Source organism: Bos indicus, chromosome 19 (assembly GCF_029378745.1).
Source record: "Bos indicus isolate NIAB-ARS_2022 breed Sahiwal x Tharparkar chromosome 19, NIAB-ARS_B.indTharparkar_mat_pri_1.0, whole genome shotgun sequence".
NCBI classification, from domain to species: Eukaryota; Metazoa; Chordata; class Mammalia; order Artiodactyla; family Bovidae; genus Bos; species Bos indicus.
Genome location: NC_091778.1, coordinates 25,530,540 through 25,547,067, shown reverse-complemented (window position 1 = coordinate 25,547,067; position 16,528 = coordinate 25,530,540). Strand labels below are relative to the sequence as shown.

The window sequence follows — 16,528 nt, the reverse complement described above, 5'->3', positions numbered from 1 at the left end:
ATTATCCTTTAAGCCTCCTAACAGCCCATGAAGATTTATTATTACTTCCATTTTATAGATGAGAAAACTGAGACTGGGACTGTTAGTAAGGTTACATAGCCAGTAAACAGCAATGCCTGGGTCTGACCCCCAGGCAAATTGGACTCCAAAGCTCAAACTTGACTGTGATGCTAGGCTGAGTGGCAGAGAACCAGCTGGGGCATGCCAGCCTATCCCCGGGTAAGAAGGGAGACGTGCGGCGTTCTGCTTCCTGGTTCGGTTTGGGAATCCTTGCTTTACTTGTAGGCCTTCCTCAGAAAACACGTAGATGTCAGATGTTTTTAAATTTCTGCAAATTGGATCAACTTTCAGACTTAGTTCTAGAGGGATATTGTGGGTGCTCTTTTGTAAAAGGAATGATTACAACCTTTTGTGTGAACCTGCATTGTTTAAAGGAGGACACAGCTGCAACCAGCCTGATCTTTTTGTGTCTGTTTCTGTCTCTTGATCTCTCTCTATTCCCATGTCCCCTGCTCTCTATCACTCAGAGGTAGCGTGAATCACCGCCACCCAGAATCCCCCACGGGCAGGCTGCTCAGCTCTGCTAGCCCAGAGACAGTTGTGGCCATCAGGACGTAGACAGACCCTCCACTGACCTTCAGGTGGGTCCACTCAGGCCTGAGGCTGTTGATGGAGGTCTGCTTGGCTCCTGGTCCCCACCCCCTCCCCTCACTGCACCCAGTGGGGCATTTCCCAGAACAGGCTAAGAGGTCTGTCCCTCCCTGGCTGCACCCACCCCACAGAGATCCCCTTCTCCCTTCTCCTTCCTGGAGAAGGGGATACTTGCGAGCCCACAACCTGGGTCTGATGTCTGCAGGGCTTGGAAGATGTGGGGAAGAGACCTGCTCAAGGGGTCAGGCCTGACTCAGTGCCCTGGGGCCACTCAGTGGCTAAAGCCAGACTTGGCAGAGCATCTCTGATGCCCCCTGAGTTTAGACGTTCCCCAGGGTTGTCACCACTCCTTCAACGTGCCTGAGTCTCTTGCCTCCAAGTCTCTACTCCGTGACTCCATCTGTTTAGACTGTCGTCCAGAAACCATTAGGTGTCATTTCAGTACCATGGTCCTTTACGTCTCTGCACAGAAAAGAATTTGGCTAGAGGCAAAGTGATCGATAAGAAGTGATTTATTAGCATAGGAGGCTTCTGAGGTTTACAAATTGGCAGGCGAGAGACACCATGCCCCAAGAATTTAGTGGGCTACAGTTTAATAATCAAAGGAAAAGTAGGGAGGAGAACTTCTTTGTCTTTCTTGAGTAGACATCATGCTTCCATCATCAGCTCCTTCTCCAGGTTGAGCAAGGGAATTTTCTTGTTCCTTGTCAAGCTAGGCCCACAGATTACTGTGTTTTATGTATACAGAGAGCATGTCCTAGGAATCACGAACTTACTAAGCACACTGGGCAGGATGTGGGGTTCATGCCACCTTTGTTAACTGTCTGGGGGCACGTCTCATGCTTCTGTTGCATGGTTTTGTTGCTAAGCAAGCCTGCTTGGTTTTGTGGTTAAGCAAACCTTTCTTGAGTAATCACTCATTTACAGGGGTCTCCCATATTTTTTCTACCTACTGTCCCCCAGTGGGATTCACTATTTAATCAGCTGTGTGTGCTCAGTTGCGGTTGTGTCCAGCTCTTTGCAAACCCATGAACTGTAGTCCACCAGGCTCCTTTGTCCACAGAATTTTCCAGGCAAGAATACTGGAGGGGATTGCCATGTCCTCCTCCAGGGGATCTTCCCAACCCAGGGATTGAACCCACATCTCTCGAGTCTCCTGCATTGGCAGGCAGAGTCTTTACCACTGTGCCACCAGGGAGGTGCTTTAATCACCTACTTTGTCCTTTTACTCTGTCCCTATCACTCCCTCCTTCCAAGTCCAACCCCAAAATTCTTCACTGAATCCCTCCCCCATCCCCCATTAGAGGCACTTCCTCCTCCTGGGTAGCCCGAGTCCTCTTTGTCCTCTAACCTGTTTGGTGGGGTTAGATTTTCTACCTGAGCCTGGATCCCTTGTGGCTCACAGCTCCTTGAGGGTGGAGACCACTTTCCCCAGTTCTGAACCCTACACTGAGCCCTGGCTTCCTGCCTGGCCTCCCAGTGTGGGCTCCCATGATGTGTTGGATTAAATGGAATTGAATGCAGACCAGCCCCTACTCCACACACAGCAGAGCGGGGCTCCCCTTTCTCCATGCTGGGCATACTGCTTGCCTTTGGGAGGGAGACAGGGGCCATTTTAGCCAGTCTGGCCTTTGAGAAAATGTGCTAACACACACGGGAAAATGCAAATACTCAAGTTGGGCAACAGCTCCACCCTTAGGCTCAGAGGCAGTCAGGGAGGAGCAAGCTGGAAGGGGTGGGGGCTGAGTCAGGAGGGGCAATTACTGGAGTAATAGAGGACAGACTATGTTTGATCTAAGATGGGGCTTTAATGGGGTTTCAGGGAGTGATGAAGCTGGGATGTGTGCTTGGGTCGTGTGCGCGCGTGTGCGTGTACGCATGTGCTCAGTTGTGCTGACTCCTTGTAACCCCTTAGACTGTAGCTCACCAGGTCCTCTGTCCTTGGAATTTTCCAGGCAAGAATACTGGAGTTAATTGCCATTTCCTACTCTGGGGGAATTTCCTGACCCAGGAATCAAACCCGTGTCTTTTGTGTGTCCTGCATTAGTAGGCAGATTCTTGACCACTGGATCACCTGGGAAGCTTTGGGGCCCCCTCTTCACCCACACCTGAAGCTTGTCAGCCACGGATCCAGCTTTTCTGCCCCTTACTGGCCACAGGTCCTGCTGTCCATGGTCAGAAGCTTGGCCTGCCTCCTGCCTCAGCCCAGGCCTGGCAGGTTGTGTTGATGAGAGATGGAGGGCCCTGTCCCCATGGCACCCGAGGAAGTCCCTGCCACATGGCTCACCGGCGCTGTCCCTGTCAGCAGAGACTTCCTGCTCCATCCCAGTCCTGTCTTGCCTGCGGGAACAGGTGTGTAATTCCTGAGTGATGCAGAGACCGTCAGGGCTGCCCCAGCCCTGCTCCACCCTCCTCACAGCTGTGGCCTGGGCGAGGAGGGAGGGCTCAGAGTCTCCCCTGATGCTCCGGCCTTGGAAGCAGGTGGCCTGGCAGTTGAATGCAGGATAAAACAATAACAGTTCATAGCTGTCATTGTTTATAGAGTTCTTTCTGTGCTCTGGTCCTTGTTCTAGCCCTTTCTATGTATTGTTGCATGTAAGCTGTGTGGTACCTCTGCAAGGTGGGTTTATTATGCACATTTCACAACGAAGAAATGGAGTTTCATGAGAAATGACTTGCCCAAGGTCATAGTGTCTAGGGGTGAAGCTGTCTGACACCCAGGTCTGTGGTGCATAATTTCTGCTGGGAAGCATTGAATGGAGACTTCTGTCTCCAAGGGGACTTGATCCCAGGTTTTGAAGAATGGAAACCAAGCCTTGGAGATGGCCACTATGGGGTCAGTGGGCCAACCCTTGGTGGTGGCCTTGCCTCCCAGGGTTGGCCCTGAGCACTCAGTTCATTTGGCCTTCCTACCAGCAGGATCTCTGACTTCTCACAGCATCCTTGGGAAGTAAACGTGATGAGGGTCATGATGTGAGGCATCAAATACCAGAGAAGAGTTGGACCAGACCCTTAGTCTTGGTACCTGCCATCTCCCCGTCTTCTCCTGGGTTGGGGTGAGGCTGCCCTGTGGGCGTGGGTGACTCAGGCAGCACACGTGGGCGGTGGGCTGGAGCTGGAGCTGTGGCTGGTGGGCGTGGCCTGCCTGGCACCAAGGGCAGGTGACCCAGCCAGTTCTGCCTCTGACACTTCATTCCAGCCATCCCTCTGACTACGATGAGAGCCTCTCGCCGCCTTGGCTGTAGTCCCGCCGGGGGGCCCTGGGCCCCAGACATGCGGTGATCTGAGAGGAAGGCAGCGACTGCCACACCTGGACTTCACCAGATGAGTCTTTGCCGCACAGGTATCGAGTGTTCTTCAAGGTCCCAGGGGGCCCAGAGCGAGGACCTCAGGGGTCCCTCTGGGCTTTGCCTGCCCTTTGCTGATTGGTCTCAGCTGGGACTGGGAGAAAGCTTGGGCCTCTAGCAGGGGAGGCAAAGTTGGATGTGAGCTCTTGGCCACTGGGAGTGTGTGAGAGCACAGGCTCTGATGGAAGTGGGCACCTTCCACCGAGGTTTGGGGGTCTCAGGGAGGGCAGACACTCATAGCTGCCCAGGGCAGAGGTGAGGCTCCTGACACCTCTAGCAGGCCCTGGGGACATGAACTCCAGGGCAGCAGTGTGATGGGGGCTCAGGATGGGATGAGAAGGCCCCAGAGCCTGAGAGGGATGGGGCCCAGGTGTCTCACAGGGGCTGAGCCAGCAAGCCCTGGATGGGGGTGGGCCTTGTGGCCCCAGGCCAGCACCATCTCCCAGGAAAGGCCATTCCAGTCAGTGCCGGGGCTTGGGAGGCACTTCCCAGGGGAGGAAGCCGAATCCCTGAGAGAGGGAGGGCCAGGCCTGTGAGAGAGTCCAGCAGGTGAGAACACAGGTTTACGAGGTGACTCAGGCAGCTAATTATAGCTGCTGCAGTCTCTCCAGCCACAGTTCTCCTGACCCTCTCCTGCTCAGGCAGGGACTGCCCTATACTCACTGGCCAGGGCAGAGAAGATGGAGCAGCCAAAGGTCATAGGTGAGAGATATAAAAGATCCTTTAGCCCATTTCTCTGAAGGGAAAACTGAGTCTCAGGGAGGGATAAGGGACTTGCCCTCCATTCCTCTCTTCCAGTGTTGGCCCAGCCCAGCCTTTAACCCCATCTGTCTACAGGTCGCTTTGGGCTGATGGAGGTGGTATGACTGGGGATATGGCCAGGGACCTGGTGCTGATGGGTCTTTCTTAATGGAATGCCTGAGGCCCCCCCTCGGAGCTCCCTGCCTCAGGGTGCCTGCACTCCAGGGCTGATGCCCCCTGCCCCCACCCCCTTCTCTTCCCCTCTTCCAGGGCTGCTCATGTTTAGTTGGTGGCGGGGCGGGCAGGGGGGGGGGTGGTGGAGTTGGTAATGAGGCTCTCTCATTTCTAAACCTCACTACAGTCTCAACCAGGTTACTGCTGTGATGCACAGCACTTTCAGATAATAACTAGAATTATGACTGAACGCTTTACCAAGACACATCAGAATTCCATATAATCTAGAATAGCTGCATCAGCAGTAACCTGGTTGCTTTAAACGTGCCTTCTTAAGTCTTTTTGTCACTTTAGATAGCTATGGTTTCACTCTGATGCCTCTGCAAAAATGCCTCCCCTTCAAGAAGAGTTATAAAAGGAACTTTTGGAGCAGTGCAAATAATTTTAATGGGAAACCTGATGGCTTCATAAAGCTGTTAACAGAAAGGATGAGGTATAGAGGACTGAGTGAACTGGTAGATGTGGTTATAATCTTATGGTTTCTATCTTTAAAAATACTGGTTTAAATCTGTTTTCCAGGGCTAAGGAAAATCTTCCCCTTAAACTGGTTAATCGCTGTTTTAATTTGTTTTCAAATTTGTCTGTGCTTTGTGCCTCTATGTCTGCTCTATGTCTTTGTCAGTGTCGCTAGATCCATTACTTATATCTTGTCTAATTTATAGGATTGTGGTCTCTTACAATACCCAGTCTGTAACCAGGCCTCCAACAAAACGTATATGGCTAAAAATACAACATAAAATCATTGTAATGGTGTAATTCTACATATCAGGCTTCATTGGTGGCTCAGATGGTAAAGAATCTGCCTACAATGCAGGAAACCTGGGTTCCATCCCTGGGTTGGGAAGATCCCCTGGAGAAGGGAATGGCAACCCATTCCAGTATTCTTTTTTTTTTTTTTTTTAAACTTTACATAATTGTATTAGTTTTGCCAAATATCAAAATGAATCCGCCACAGGTATACATGTGTTCCCCATCCTGAACCCTCCTCCCTCCTCCCTCCCCATACCATCCCTCTGGGTCGTCCCAGTGCACTAGTCCCAAGCATCCATTCCAGTATTTTTGCCTGGAGAATTCCATGAGCAGAGGAGCCTGGTGGGCTACAGTTCATGGGGTTGCAAAGAGTCGGATATGACTGAGCGACTAACACTAATAAACACAGTCAGAACACAGCACAATCCAGACACCTCCTCCAGAGAGCTCTCCTATGTGGGTCAGGATCACCAATGGCCTCCCTCCACCCAGCTGGGCTCTTCTTATAGAAATCACCCCCTCTGGCCTCTCCGTGTCTCCAAGGGTGGCTCAAGCTAACTGCAGAGTCAGCTCCTATTCACACAACCCTTTCCCCTGTCCGCCCCTTCCTCTAGGGCCAGCCCACCACCCCAGCTTGCTGGCCCCGGCGGCAGCCTCCTCCTGGCCTCTGGTCTCCTCCATCTCCCTCCTATCCACACAGCCCTTTCCCCTGTCCGCCCCTTCCTCTAGGGCCAGCCCACCACCCCAGCTTGCTGGCCCCGGCGGCAGCCTCCTCCTGGCCTCTGGTCTCCTCCCTCTCCCTCGTGCTGTCTCCTATAGGACCCAGATCCCTCTCATGTCCCCCCTGCCCTCAGGCTCAGCCAACTCCTGCTGCTGTTCCAGGCCCAACATGCTCTTGAGCCTCTTATTGCCCAGGGATCCAGTCACACCAGCTCCTTGTTCCTTGCTGAACTTTCTTGACCCCTGGTCTTTGCTCAGGCTATCCCCTCTGCCTGGACAGGCCTCCCCATCCACACAGAAACCTCTAAGTTCCTTTCAGTTTTCTTGGAAGACGTAGCAGTTCCTCTTTCCTGTACTCCCTCCAGCCCAACATAGGGTCCAGCCCATATGAGCATCAGTGAGACAGGTCTGTGCTGAGCGGGGTGAGGCTCAGCTGCTCCCTCCAATGGGCAGATAGCCACTAGGCTGGTTACACTCAGCTTTGGGGAGGGGAGAAAGATGACCTGTGTGTTAGCAGGAGAGCACCGGGGCTGTGAGAAATTTAAAAACCAGAGAGAGCTGGGCTGTATTACTAGGAGCATAGTGTCTAGAACAAAGGAGGTGACAGTCCTGCTCTGTCAAGGAGCATTCTGAACACAGATCCTGAGACACTTAAAAAGCAGAGTTAATTCTCAGGAATCTACCTGGAGATGGGTGGGGCTGGGGCAGATGACTGGAGAGAAGTCAAGGGCATGGTGGTCTCTACCTGGAAGCGCTGATGGGCTCTCCTAGGACTCCCAGGAGCAGGGGTGCTGAAGCAGGGATCAAGAGAAACTGCAGGGACCATCTATACACAGTTGTGTTAGTCACTCAGTCGTGTCTGACTGTTTGTGACCCCATGGACTGTAGCCCACCAGGCTCCTCCGTCTATGGGATTTCCCAGGCAAGAATACTAGATTGGGTTGCCATGCCCTTCTCCAGGGCACCTTCCTGACCCAGGGATCGAACCCAGGTCTCCTGCACTGCAGGCAGACTCTTTACCATCTGAGCCACCAGGGATGTCAACCTTATGCAGGGTTGGCAGCCTGGAAAGATAGAAGGAGAATTCCATCCTAGGGAGTATGAGCAGGGGCCACATGGTCTGAAAACCCCCCTGAAGCTCCTCCGTGTCCCCTCAACCTGAGCATCTGCACTGCAATTGTGTTCCAGCCATGAAAGCCCACCCCAAGGAGATGGTGCCCCTCACGGGCAGAAGAGCCACCATCCCCTTTGTGAACCCTGCCATCATGCAGGAGAAGAGGCCATCTGAGATCACCCCCACCAAAAAGAGGTAGGGCCAGTAGATGTGGGCCTGGGTGCTGCGGTGAGAGGCATGGGAGGGGCCTGGCGCCCACTTTCAGGGAGCACTTGCTGGGGGTGGACCTGAGACGCCATTCTTATCTCACCTTGGGTGGCCCGGTGCCCAGCCAGGTATAAGTGGGGATGTATGTGTGTGGAGCGGGGAGCCCTGCATACTCTGGGGCTGAGCTGGAGAGGTCAGTACGACTGGAGGGACTGGGGCACTGAGGCAGAAACATTCAGAAAGGTTTCTGGGGAGGCAGGGAGTTGCTGGAAGTCATCTTGAGACAAGGCGCTGAAAAGTGGGTGGAAATTGCAGGTTAGCAGGGGCTCCCTCCTGGGTACATTTTCCATGTCCCCTGGGGGGATTTCATAGCCACTGGGTGCCCAGCCAGGTAATTCAAGCTCTCCAACTCCACCCGTGTAAGGGGGGCACCAGTCCATAGAGTGATGGTTAATTGCAGTTGTGCCAACAAGGTGCTTGGCACCAAACTTGTTGGCCCCGATGGTGTTTTATTGCCTTGAACTTTGTCTTCCTTGTTGTTATTGTCATTGTCACTCCCCAGGGCCCCTGGGAATGGGGCAGGGCCGGGACAGTTATGACCACTCCCAGGTGAGGACGCGGGGGAGGTGGGAGCAGAGAAAGTACTTCTCTGGGGTCACAGCTGGCCCTGGAGCTGACCCCATTGCAGTCCCCCTGCCCCCTCAGCTGATTTGGTGCCCTTCAGCCTGAGTAGTGGCTCTAGTAAAGAATCTGCTTGCAATGGGGGAGACCTGGGTTTGATCCCGGGGTTAGGAAGATGCCCTGGAGGAGGGCATGGCAACCCACTCCAGTATTTTTTTTTTTTTTTTTAAACTTTAGATAATTGTATTAGTTTTGCCAAACATCAAAATGAATCCATCACAGGTATACATGTGTTCTCCCTCCCAAACCCTCCTCCCTCCTCCCTCCCCATACCATCCCTCCAGGTTGTCCCAGTGCACCAGCCCCAAGCATCCAGTATCGTGCATTGAACCTGGACTGGCATCTCGTTTCATACATGATATTTTACATGTTTCAATGCCATTCTCCCAAATCTTCCCACTCTCTCCCTCTCCCACAGAGTCCATAAGACTGTTCCATACATCAGCGTCACTTTTACTGTCTCGTACACAGGGTTATTGTTACCATCTTTCTAAATTCCATATATATGCGTTAGTATACTGTATTGGTGTTTTTCCTTCTGGCTTACTTCACTCTGTATAATAGGCTCCAGTTTCATCCACCTCATTAGAACTGATTCAAATGTATTCTTTTTAATGGCTGAGTAATACTCCATTGTGTATATGTACCACAGCTTTCTTATCCATTCATCTGCTGATGGGCATCTAGGTTGCTTCCATGTCCTGGCTATTATAAACAGTGCTGCGATGAACATTGGGGTACACGTGTCTCTTTCCCTTCTGGTTTCCTCAGTGTGTATGCCCAGCAGTGGGCCACTCCAGTATTTTTGCCTGGAGAATCCCATGGGCAGAGGAGCCTGGTGGGTTACAGTCCATGGGGTTGCAGAGTCAGACACGACTGAGTGACTGACTCTCTCACTTTCAACCTGAGCGCCCTCCCTCACCCCAGCTGTGCTTCCCTTGGACGCGGGTGGGCCCCGGTCTAGCTTGGCCCGTTTGCCCCGCCTCCTTTACTCCGTCCCAGGCCTGTTTTAGGCCGAGGTGAGCTTGGTGCTTTCCCTTCTGTTGGTTCGAGTGATAATTGCTGAGGTCTTTCGAGCACCAGGCCCAGGGCTGGGCCCAGGCTGGGGAGATTGGGACACGAGAGAAAGAACACCCACCTCTGCTCACAGTCTGGATGGTGAGGGGGCCCCCAGGGAGAATTCGGGGAGTGGCCTGGAGAGAGGGTGGTCTGGACCTAAGGAGGGGCGGGTTGTTCTGATTCTGTGGGTACTTTGTAGAAGAGCTGGTATTACTGTGGACAATGGCAGGTAGACAGGAAGGGAAAGAGCATTCCAGGCAGGGCTTGGGGCAGGAACCAGTGAGGAGTCCCATGTGTCTAAAGTGCTGGGTAGGTGGGGGAGATGAACCCCTCTGAGGCTGGGTCTTGGCTGTCAGTTGAGATTGGATATCTTGGGGGAAGTGGGGAGCTATGGAGGGCTTTTGTGTGAGAGGGAGGGCATGGCGAGGTTTGCATTGTGGAAATGATACTCTTGGAGAAGGAAATGGCAACCCACTCCAGTATTCTTGCCTAGAGAATCCTGTGGACGGAGGAGCCTGGTGGGCTACTGTCCGTAGGGTCACACAGAGTCGGACACAACTGAAGCGATTTAGCATGCATGCATGCGTTAGAGAAGGAAATGGCAACCCACTTCAGTATTCTTGCCTGGAGAATCCCAGGGAGAGAGGAGCCTGGTGGGCTGCCATCTATGGGGTCGCACAGAGTCAGACGTGACTGAAGCAACTTAGCAGCAGCAGCAATGATACTCTGGGTGATCTGTGTGGATGATGGATCAGAGGGGAGTCTGTTGTGATTGTTGCCCCAGTGATAGGTGGTTAGCCTGGTGGTGAGGCATGGAGAAGCAGGCAGGGATCAAAGAGGTATTAGCATCATGGAGTCTGAAGTATCGACTATAGGAGGGGAGGGCAAAGGAGGACGGAGAGACATTTTCAGTTCTGATGGGGGGATCCGGATGGATGACAGGGCTGTCTCTGACATCAGCACTTCAGAGGAGCAGGAGCAAGGTCAGGAGGAAAGAGCCAAGTTCAGGTGTGAAATGCTGGCTGAGAGGTACTAGAGGCACACACAGGTGGAAGCTCCAATCTGGAGCATAAGAGAGAAGACTGGGTGGACATGGAGATCAGACAGGTGTCAGAGGCCTGTGGGGGAAGCCTGTTTCTGGAGAGGCTTGCCTGAGTAGGAGCAGAGATACCTGCGTGGTTTTTTTTTTTCCTCATGGCAAGTGGGATCTTAGTACCCCCATCAGGGATCAAACACCCATTCCCTGCATTAAGCATAGTCTTAACCCCTGGTCCTCCAGGCCAGTCCTAGAGCAGCGATAACTTTGAAGCTTCCTGCCTCCCGTCCCCCTTCCCTCCCCTCTCACTTTCCCAGGGGAGGTTTGGACCTCAGAAGGACTGAGGACAGCGTTCTAGGAAAATCCCAGGTTCTTCGTGCAGTCAGGCTGCCCTTCTGGGCCCAGCCTGGCTCATGAACTTAGTTCCAGGCTCAGCTCTGCCCATGACCCCTGCCCAGCCAAGGGCCTGGGGTGAGGTGTGACCTTGGTCTTCCAAATAGGTGATCCCTTCTCCTTCCCAAGGCTTTTTGAGGGCCCTCACGTGCCTACTTCTCCCCAGACCCCAAAGATTTAGGCATCTCCCTCAGAACTGAGTATAGGACTCAGGTTTACAAAGAAAAAGAAAATTAAATATTATACATAAATAAAGATGGCAGCTCTGACTGCTAAGGAAATATGTACTAACAGTTAAATTGGAGGCACCAAAAACTCCAGATTTGAGAGAAATTTTTGGACCTGGAGCTTTTCCTGAAGCATCATGCCCCTCTCTGTGAGAGGCTGCTGGGGTTCCTGTCCCCTGGGCCTTGCCTTACCCAGGGACACAGGCACAGGACAAAGGCTATAGAGGGCCCTGAAGCTCAGAGCCCTTGGGCTCTCCATGGGACAAAGTAACAGAGAGTCCTCCCCAGCCCAGGGGTTGCCTAGGGATCGTTCTCTGCCTTCAGAGGAATAGAAATGCAGGAGAAATGATGCAGGGCTGTCTGCCTGCCTGTGTTAACGGCATGTGGGTGGTGGCTCCTTTTGGGCTGGGTCAAAGATAGGAGTAAACAAAGAGCAGCTGCTGCGGGTCAGGAGCCAGGATGTCACCTGGCCAAGACCTTGACGTCCGCTCATGCTGGTGGGTGAGATACGGCATGTGCAGCGGCAGGCAGGGCAGGTGTGGGACAGGCCGTCCCAGGAGTTAGCTCCTGACCCACAACTGGGTCCTTTGCAGCTCAACTCTCGTTACCCTCCTTCCCGACACTGAAGACCTTTCTCAGTCACAGCCTTCAGCTTCCTGTTGAGGGAAGCAACCTCCCACAGTTTACAGTTTAGGGTTATGTTGGTTTGTTTCCTTATTGGTCTCTCCATCTGTCCACCTGTTTACCAGCCAAGTATTCATTCCTCATCCATCCATCCATCCATCCATCCATTCATCCTTCCAAACTATCCATCATCTACCTACCTATTCAACCATCCACTCATCTGTCCAACCAGTCATTTTTTTTTCAACTCATTTATCTTTCACCTATCCATCCTTACACTCATCCATTGTTAGGTCTTCTGAGTATCACGATCAGGGTTGTGTTCTAGAGACTTAGGATGCTGCAGCTGTAGTTCCCGCCACTGAAGAACTTACAGATGAAAGACAGTGTGTTGTTGTCTAGAGCAAGGAAAGCAATGGCTTCCCTGTGCTATAACCTGGTCTCTTCTTACCAGCCCACTGGGACAGGAGCTTTGCAAGGGGAGGCATTTTTGTCTACTTGTTCACCACAGTGTTCCCCAGCTCCTAAAATAGTGCTTGGCAGATTGTACGTGTAAATGTTTGTTAGTAAATGCACTACTGAGCCCAGAGAGGTAGGGTGGGATGGAGGAAGGGCAGGGGTTGGACGAACTGGGGAAAGAGCTGCTGGTGTGAGAGTCGTCCGGCTCTGCCTGGAGACAGTCAGCACATCTCAGCCAGGATGTTTTGGGGCTGAGCTGCTAGCAGATGTGTCTTCAGTCGCTGGGTCAGAGCTGCCGTAGTGGCATGGGGACAACTTTGGGATGATAGTTCTGGGGAACTGCAGGGGTGCAGAGGAAGGTGATCGATCGCATAGGGTGATCGCTGATGCCCATTTCAGCTGGACGGTCCATAAGGAGACAGCTCTGGAGCAGCGTTGCTCCTGAGTCCAGGCCTTAGGGAGCATCTAGCCCAGTATCTCTAGGGGAGGACACTTGACCCAGAGAAAGTGAGTGACTACCTGGGGCCACACAATAGGAGAGGCAGAGGCAGCCTAGAAGCCTGGCCTTAGGCTCTCAACTAGGGGTTTGCTCCTCTCTTTTGGAAGAATGATTTGATTTTAGGTCAAGTCGGAGGGGCTTTTGATGGGCAGGAGACAGGAAGGTGGGGCCCAATGTATGAGTGAGCCCTGCCCTCACCTCGCTTATGCCTCATTTCTGGACTAGCTCTGGGCCTTCCAGGCTTGTCTGGGCCTAACCGGGAGTGAGCACTCAGCGAGGTGGGCACCCTTGCAGCGGGGCTGCAGGACACACAGGTGAACAAGCCCTGCCCAGCTCTAATGGGCTTGTTTGGGTGTCCCTCCAGTGCACACTTCTTCCTGGAGATAGAAGGGTTTGAGCCCAACCCCACGGTTGCCAAGACCTCTCCCCCCATCTTCTCTAAGCCCATGGACTCCAACATCCGGCAATGGTGAGTACTCCAGCCCTTGGCCTCAGCGGGTAGGCAGGGACTTGCCCTGGGCCACACGGCCGGGCCTGGCTGTGGCATGCTACCATTGTCCATTTAAAAACTTGTCCCTCCCCACTCCTCTCCAGTGTCTCTGGCAACTGTGATGACATGGATTCCCCACAATCTCCTCAGGATGATGTGACAGAGACCCCGTCCAATCCCAACAGTCCCAGGTGAGCCGGGGCCTCCCCTCCTCCCACTGTGCCCCCAGGCAGTGCTAGAGGGGCCAGGCACCAGGACCCTGCAGAAGAGAGAAAGAGGCCGCTACTGCTGGGCCCAATGTCTGGGCCCAATGTCTGGGCCCAATGTCTGGGCCCATGGCAGTGGCCTGTAGGTCATTTTTGGGGGGAAGGGAAGGAGTATTACATTTTATAAAAGTAATATCCATTCATCATAAAACACCAGAATAACAGCACGCAATAGAATGAGAACTTAATGCAATGCCATATACTTAAACTAAAAATACATGCATGCAACCATCAAACATCAGTGTGTGTTTTACAAGAACACACACACAGAGAAGGATTATGCAGCAGTGTGTTACTACAGCTGCCTATTTCGAGTGTGGGGGTGGGGAGAGAGATATTTGAATATATTAAAAATATTCAAACAACACAAAATATGAAGGTGCAGTTTCTCTTCCTGTGATCTCGTGCTTTCGAGGTCTTCACGATGAACGGTTAGGTACGAATCTTTCCTGATCATTACAATGTGGAACCAGAGATATAGTTTGCTAAAACGTGATTGCCTTTGGATTAGAAGCGGAGCAGCACACGAATCCCCCCACCCCCTCCCCCAGCACTAAGGGAGGGGACGTCAGGCATTGTGAAGGGCAGATGTAAATACTGGTGCAGCGCCCTGTGGGCAGAGCCTGTGGGCACAGTGGCTCTGTTGGAGGAAGGTGAGACCCTGGGGAGGGGCGATGCACACGTTGTGAGCTGGAAACATTTTCTGGCCTCAGTGCAAACCTGGCCAAGGAAGAGCAAAGGCGCAAAAAGAAGCGGCTGAAGAAACGCATCTTTACGGCGGTGTCGGAGGGCTGCGTGGAGGAGCTGCTGGAGCTGCTGGGGGAGCTGCAGGAGCTTTGCAAGCGGCGCCACAGCCTGGACGTGCCTGGTCAGTGCCCGCCCGTGGCCCAGGGCTTAGGGCTGGGGCTCCTGCTCAGCCCCTGCCGTCCACCTCCCTCTCTCCCCCACCACTTGCCCTGACCTCCAGCCTTAAATGCTGGGCTGGCGACTTCGAACCTGATTCTGAGGGCAGTGGGGAGCCATGGAAGGGCTTAGACAGGTTGTGATCATGGTCTGGCTACTCGGCGGAGGATGGGGGTAAATCTGGAGAAGGCCGCTGTTCAGGCAGAGCTGGAACCCCAGCAGCAGGCCTGGGAGACAGAGAACAGCTCTTCGTGGACTCCAAGACCTGAGGAGTGAATCCAGGGTGGTGCCACTTGGACTTGGGAGACTTGGTGGCTGATGGGGCCTGAGCCATCTTGAGGACCAGGGAAGTAGCGAGTTAAAGGCAGGTGGCTAGCTCCATGTGTAAGCAACCAGGGTGAGGGGTGGTGGGCTTGAGGTTTCTGAGGTGGACAATGGGAAGTCAGGCAGTGGGTGGGACTGCCCCCTGCCAGGGAGATGGTACAGAAGGCCATGAGCAAAAGGTCTCTGATAAGACTTTGGGTAACTCACCTGGGAGGAAGGGCCAGCCAGGGGGCTGGAGGAGGAAGAACTGGACAGGAAAGAGGGAGGGGAGGAGCTTGGGGCAGGGAGCTTGGCAGAGGGACTGGGCAGGGTCTTGCGGTCTGGGGCTGCAGCCCCCACAATCCAGTCTCCCCTCCTCCGGGCTGGGCGGTCCCAGGGCAGCCGGGGCCCCACTGTACTGTGGCTCCATCCTGCCCTCCTGCCTGCAGACTTCCTCATGCACAAGCTGACAGCCTTGGACACAGGGAAGACCTGCCTGATGAAGGCCTTGTTAAACATCAACCCCAACACCAAGGAGATCGTGCGGATCCTTCTCGCCTTTGCTGAGGAAAATGACATCCTAGACAGGTTCATCAATGCCGAGTACACGGAGGAGGCCTATGAAGGTACTTGCCTGTTGGAGGGGCAGGGGAGCGGGAATCATGCCACACACAAGCAGTGCTGTCTCTGAAGCCCAAAGCACTTAACATGGTGCCCAGCACCTTCCTTCATTCTACAAACAATCTGAAGCACTGACCATGTGCCAGGCAGTGCTTTTGGCCCCAGAGCACAGGATTGAACAAGACCAGATGAAGCTTCTTGGCTCTAAATAAGGTAATTTCAAAACTGATGGAAATCTCTATGAAAAGGAAAGTTTAAAAAAAAAAAAAAAAACCAGAAAAGATAATGTCATCAAGAGTGATTGGGCATGGGCAACTTTAGTGTGGGTGGTCAGAGGGCACCCGAAGCTGGCATGATAAGGCTCCAGGACAAGGCAAGAGCGAAAGCCCAAGACAGGACTGAACTTGACACAGCTGAGTGATGGCAAGAAGGCTGGAGATGAGGTTAGAGAACTGGGCAGGGCTAGCACATGGCAACTGGTAGTATTGTCATCATCATTATTTTTTTCAAAAAAATATGTCATAGGCACCATGTCTAAAATATAAGACACTCCATTTAAAAAAATATTTATTTTTATTGTTCCTGGTCTTAGTTGCAGCACATGGGAAATTTAGTTGTGGCATGTGAGATCTTTAGTTGTGGTCTATGTGGGATCTAGTTCCCCCACCAAGGATTGAACCCAGGCCCCCCTGCACTGGGAGCATGAAGTCTTAGCCACTGGACTACTGGGGAAGTCAAATCACCATTAGCATTATTACAGCCCCATGTGGGTCTTGGTTTTATGGCTTCTGTCTGAGGTGGGCTGGAGAGGGGGCAGTGAGACCAAACGTGGGATGTTTCCTGCTCAGGAAATCCATTGTGGATTATCAGTAAGGTGTGTCTTTGATTTTTTGGAGTCAATAAACATCCTGTTAGGATCTTATGATATGCTTGTGACACAAATGACTGGCCCAAGAATAACTTGATGTCATTTTGCTGATATGTCATGAGTGCTAAACATGTCAGCTTTTTGCAGGTGGGAATCTTGCTTGGGAATTTATTTTTCTCATGGGATAAAGTAAGTTTATTTATGTGTATCTATTTATGTATATATATATTATTACTATTATTGGTTTTGGCCAGTCTGGTGGGTGAAAAGTGTTAAATCATTAAGTTCAAAATTTCCTCTTCCTGATTACCACTGATTCCAAATATCTTTCATTT

At 52.5% G+C, this 16,528-nt stretch overlaps 1 protein-coding gene across 1 annotated transcript in view; it reads left to right on the top strand.

The window, feature by feature from the left end:
- Positions 1–3,813: 3,813 nt before the first annotated feature.
- TRPV3 (transient receptor potential cation channel subfamily V member 3) overlaps positions 3,814–16,528 on the top strand; it is a 35,322-nt gene continuing 22,607 nt past the window's right edge. The window contains exons 1-6 of the mRNA XM_019982478.2: positions 3,814–3,994; positions 7,632–7,752; positions 13,107–13,211; positions 13,337–13,423; positions 14,212–14,366; positions 15,154–15,330. Coding sequence (XP_019838037.2) covers positions 3,976–3,994; positions 7,632–7,752; positions 13,107–13,211; positions 13,337–13,423; positions 14,212–14,366; positions 15,154–15,330 — 664 coding nt within the window. The 5' untranslated portion in view covers positions 3,814–3,975. The remainder of the gene's footprint in view (positions 3,995–7,631; positions 7,753–13,106; positions 13,212–13,336; positions 13,424–14,211; positions 14,367–15,153; positions 15,331–16,528) is intronic.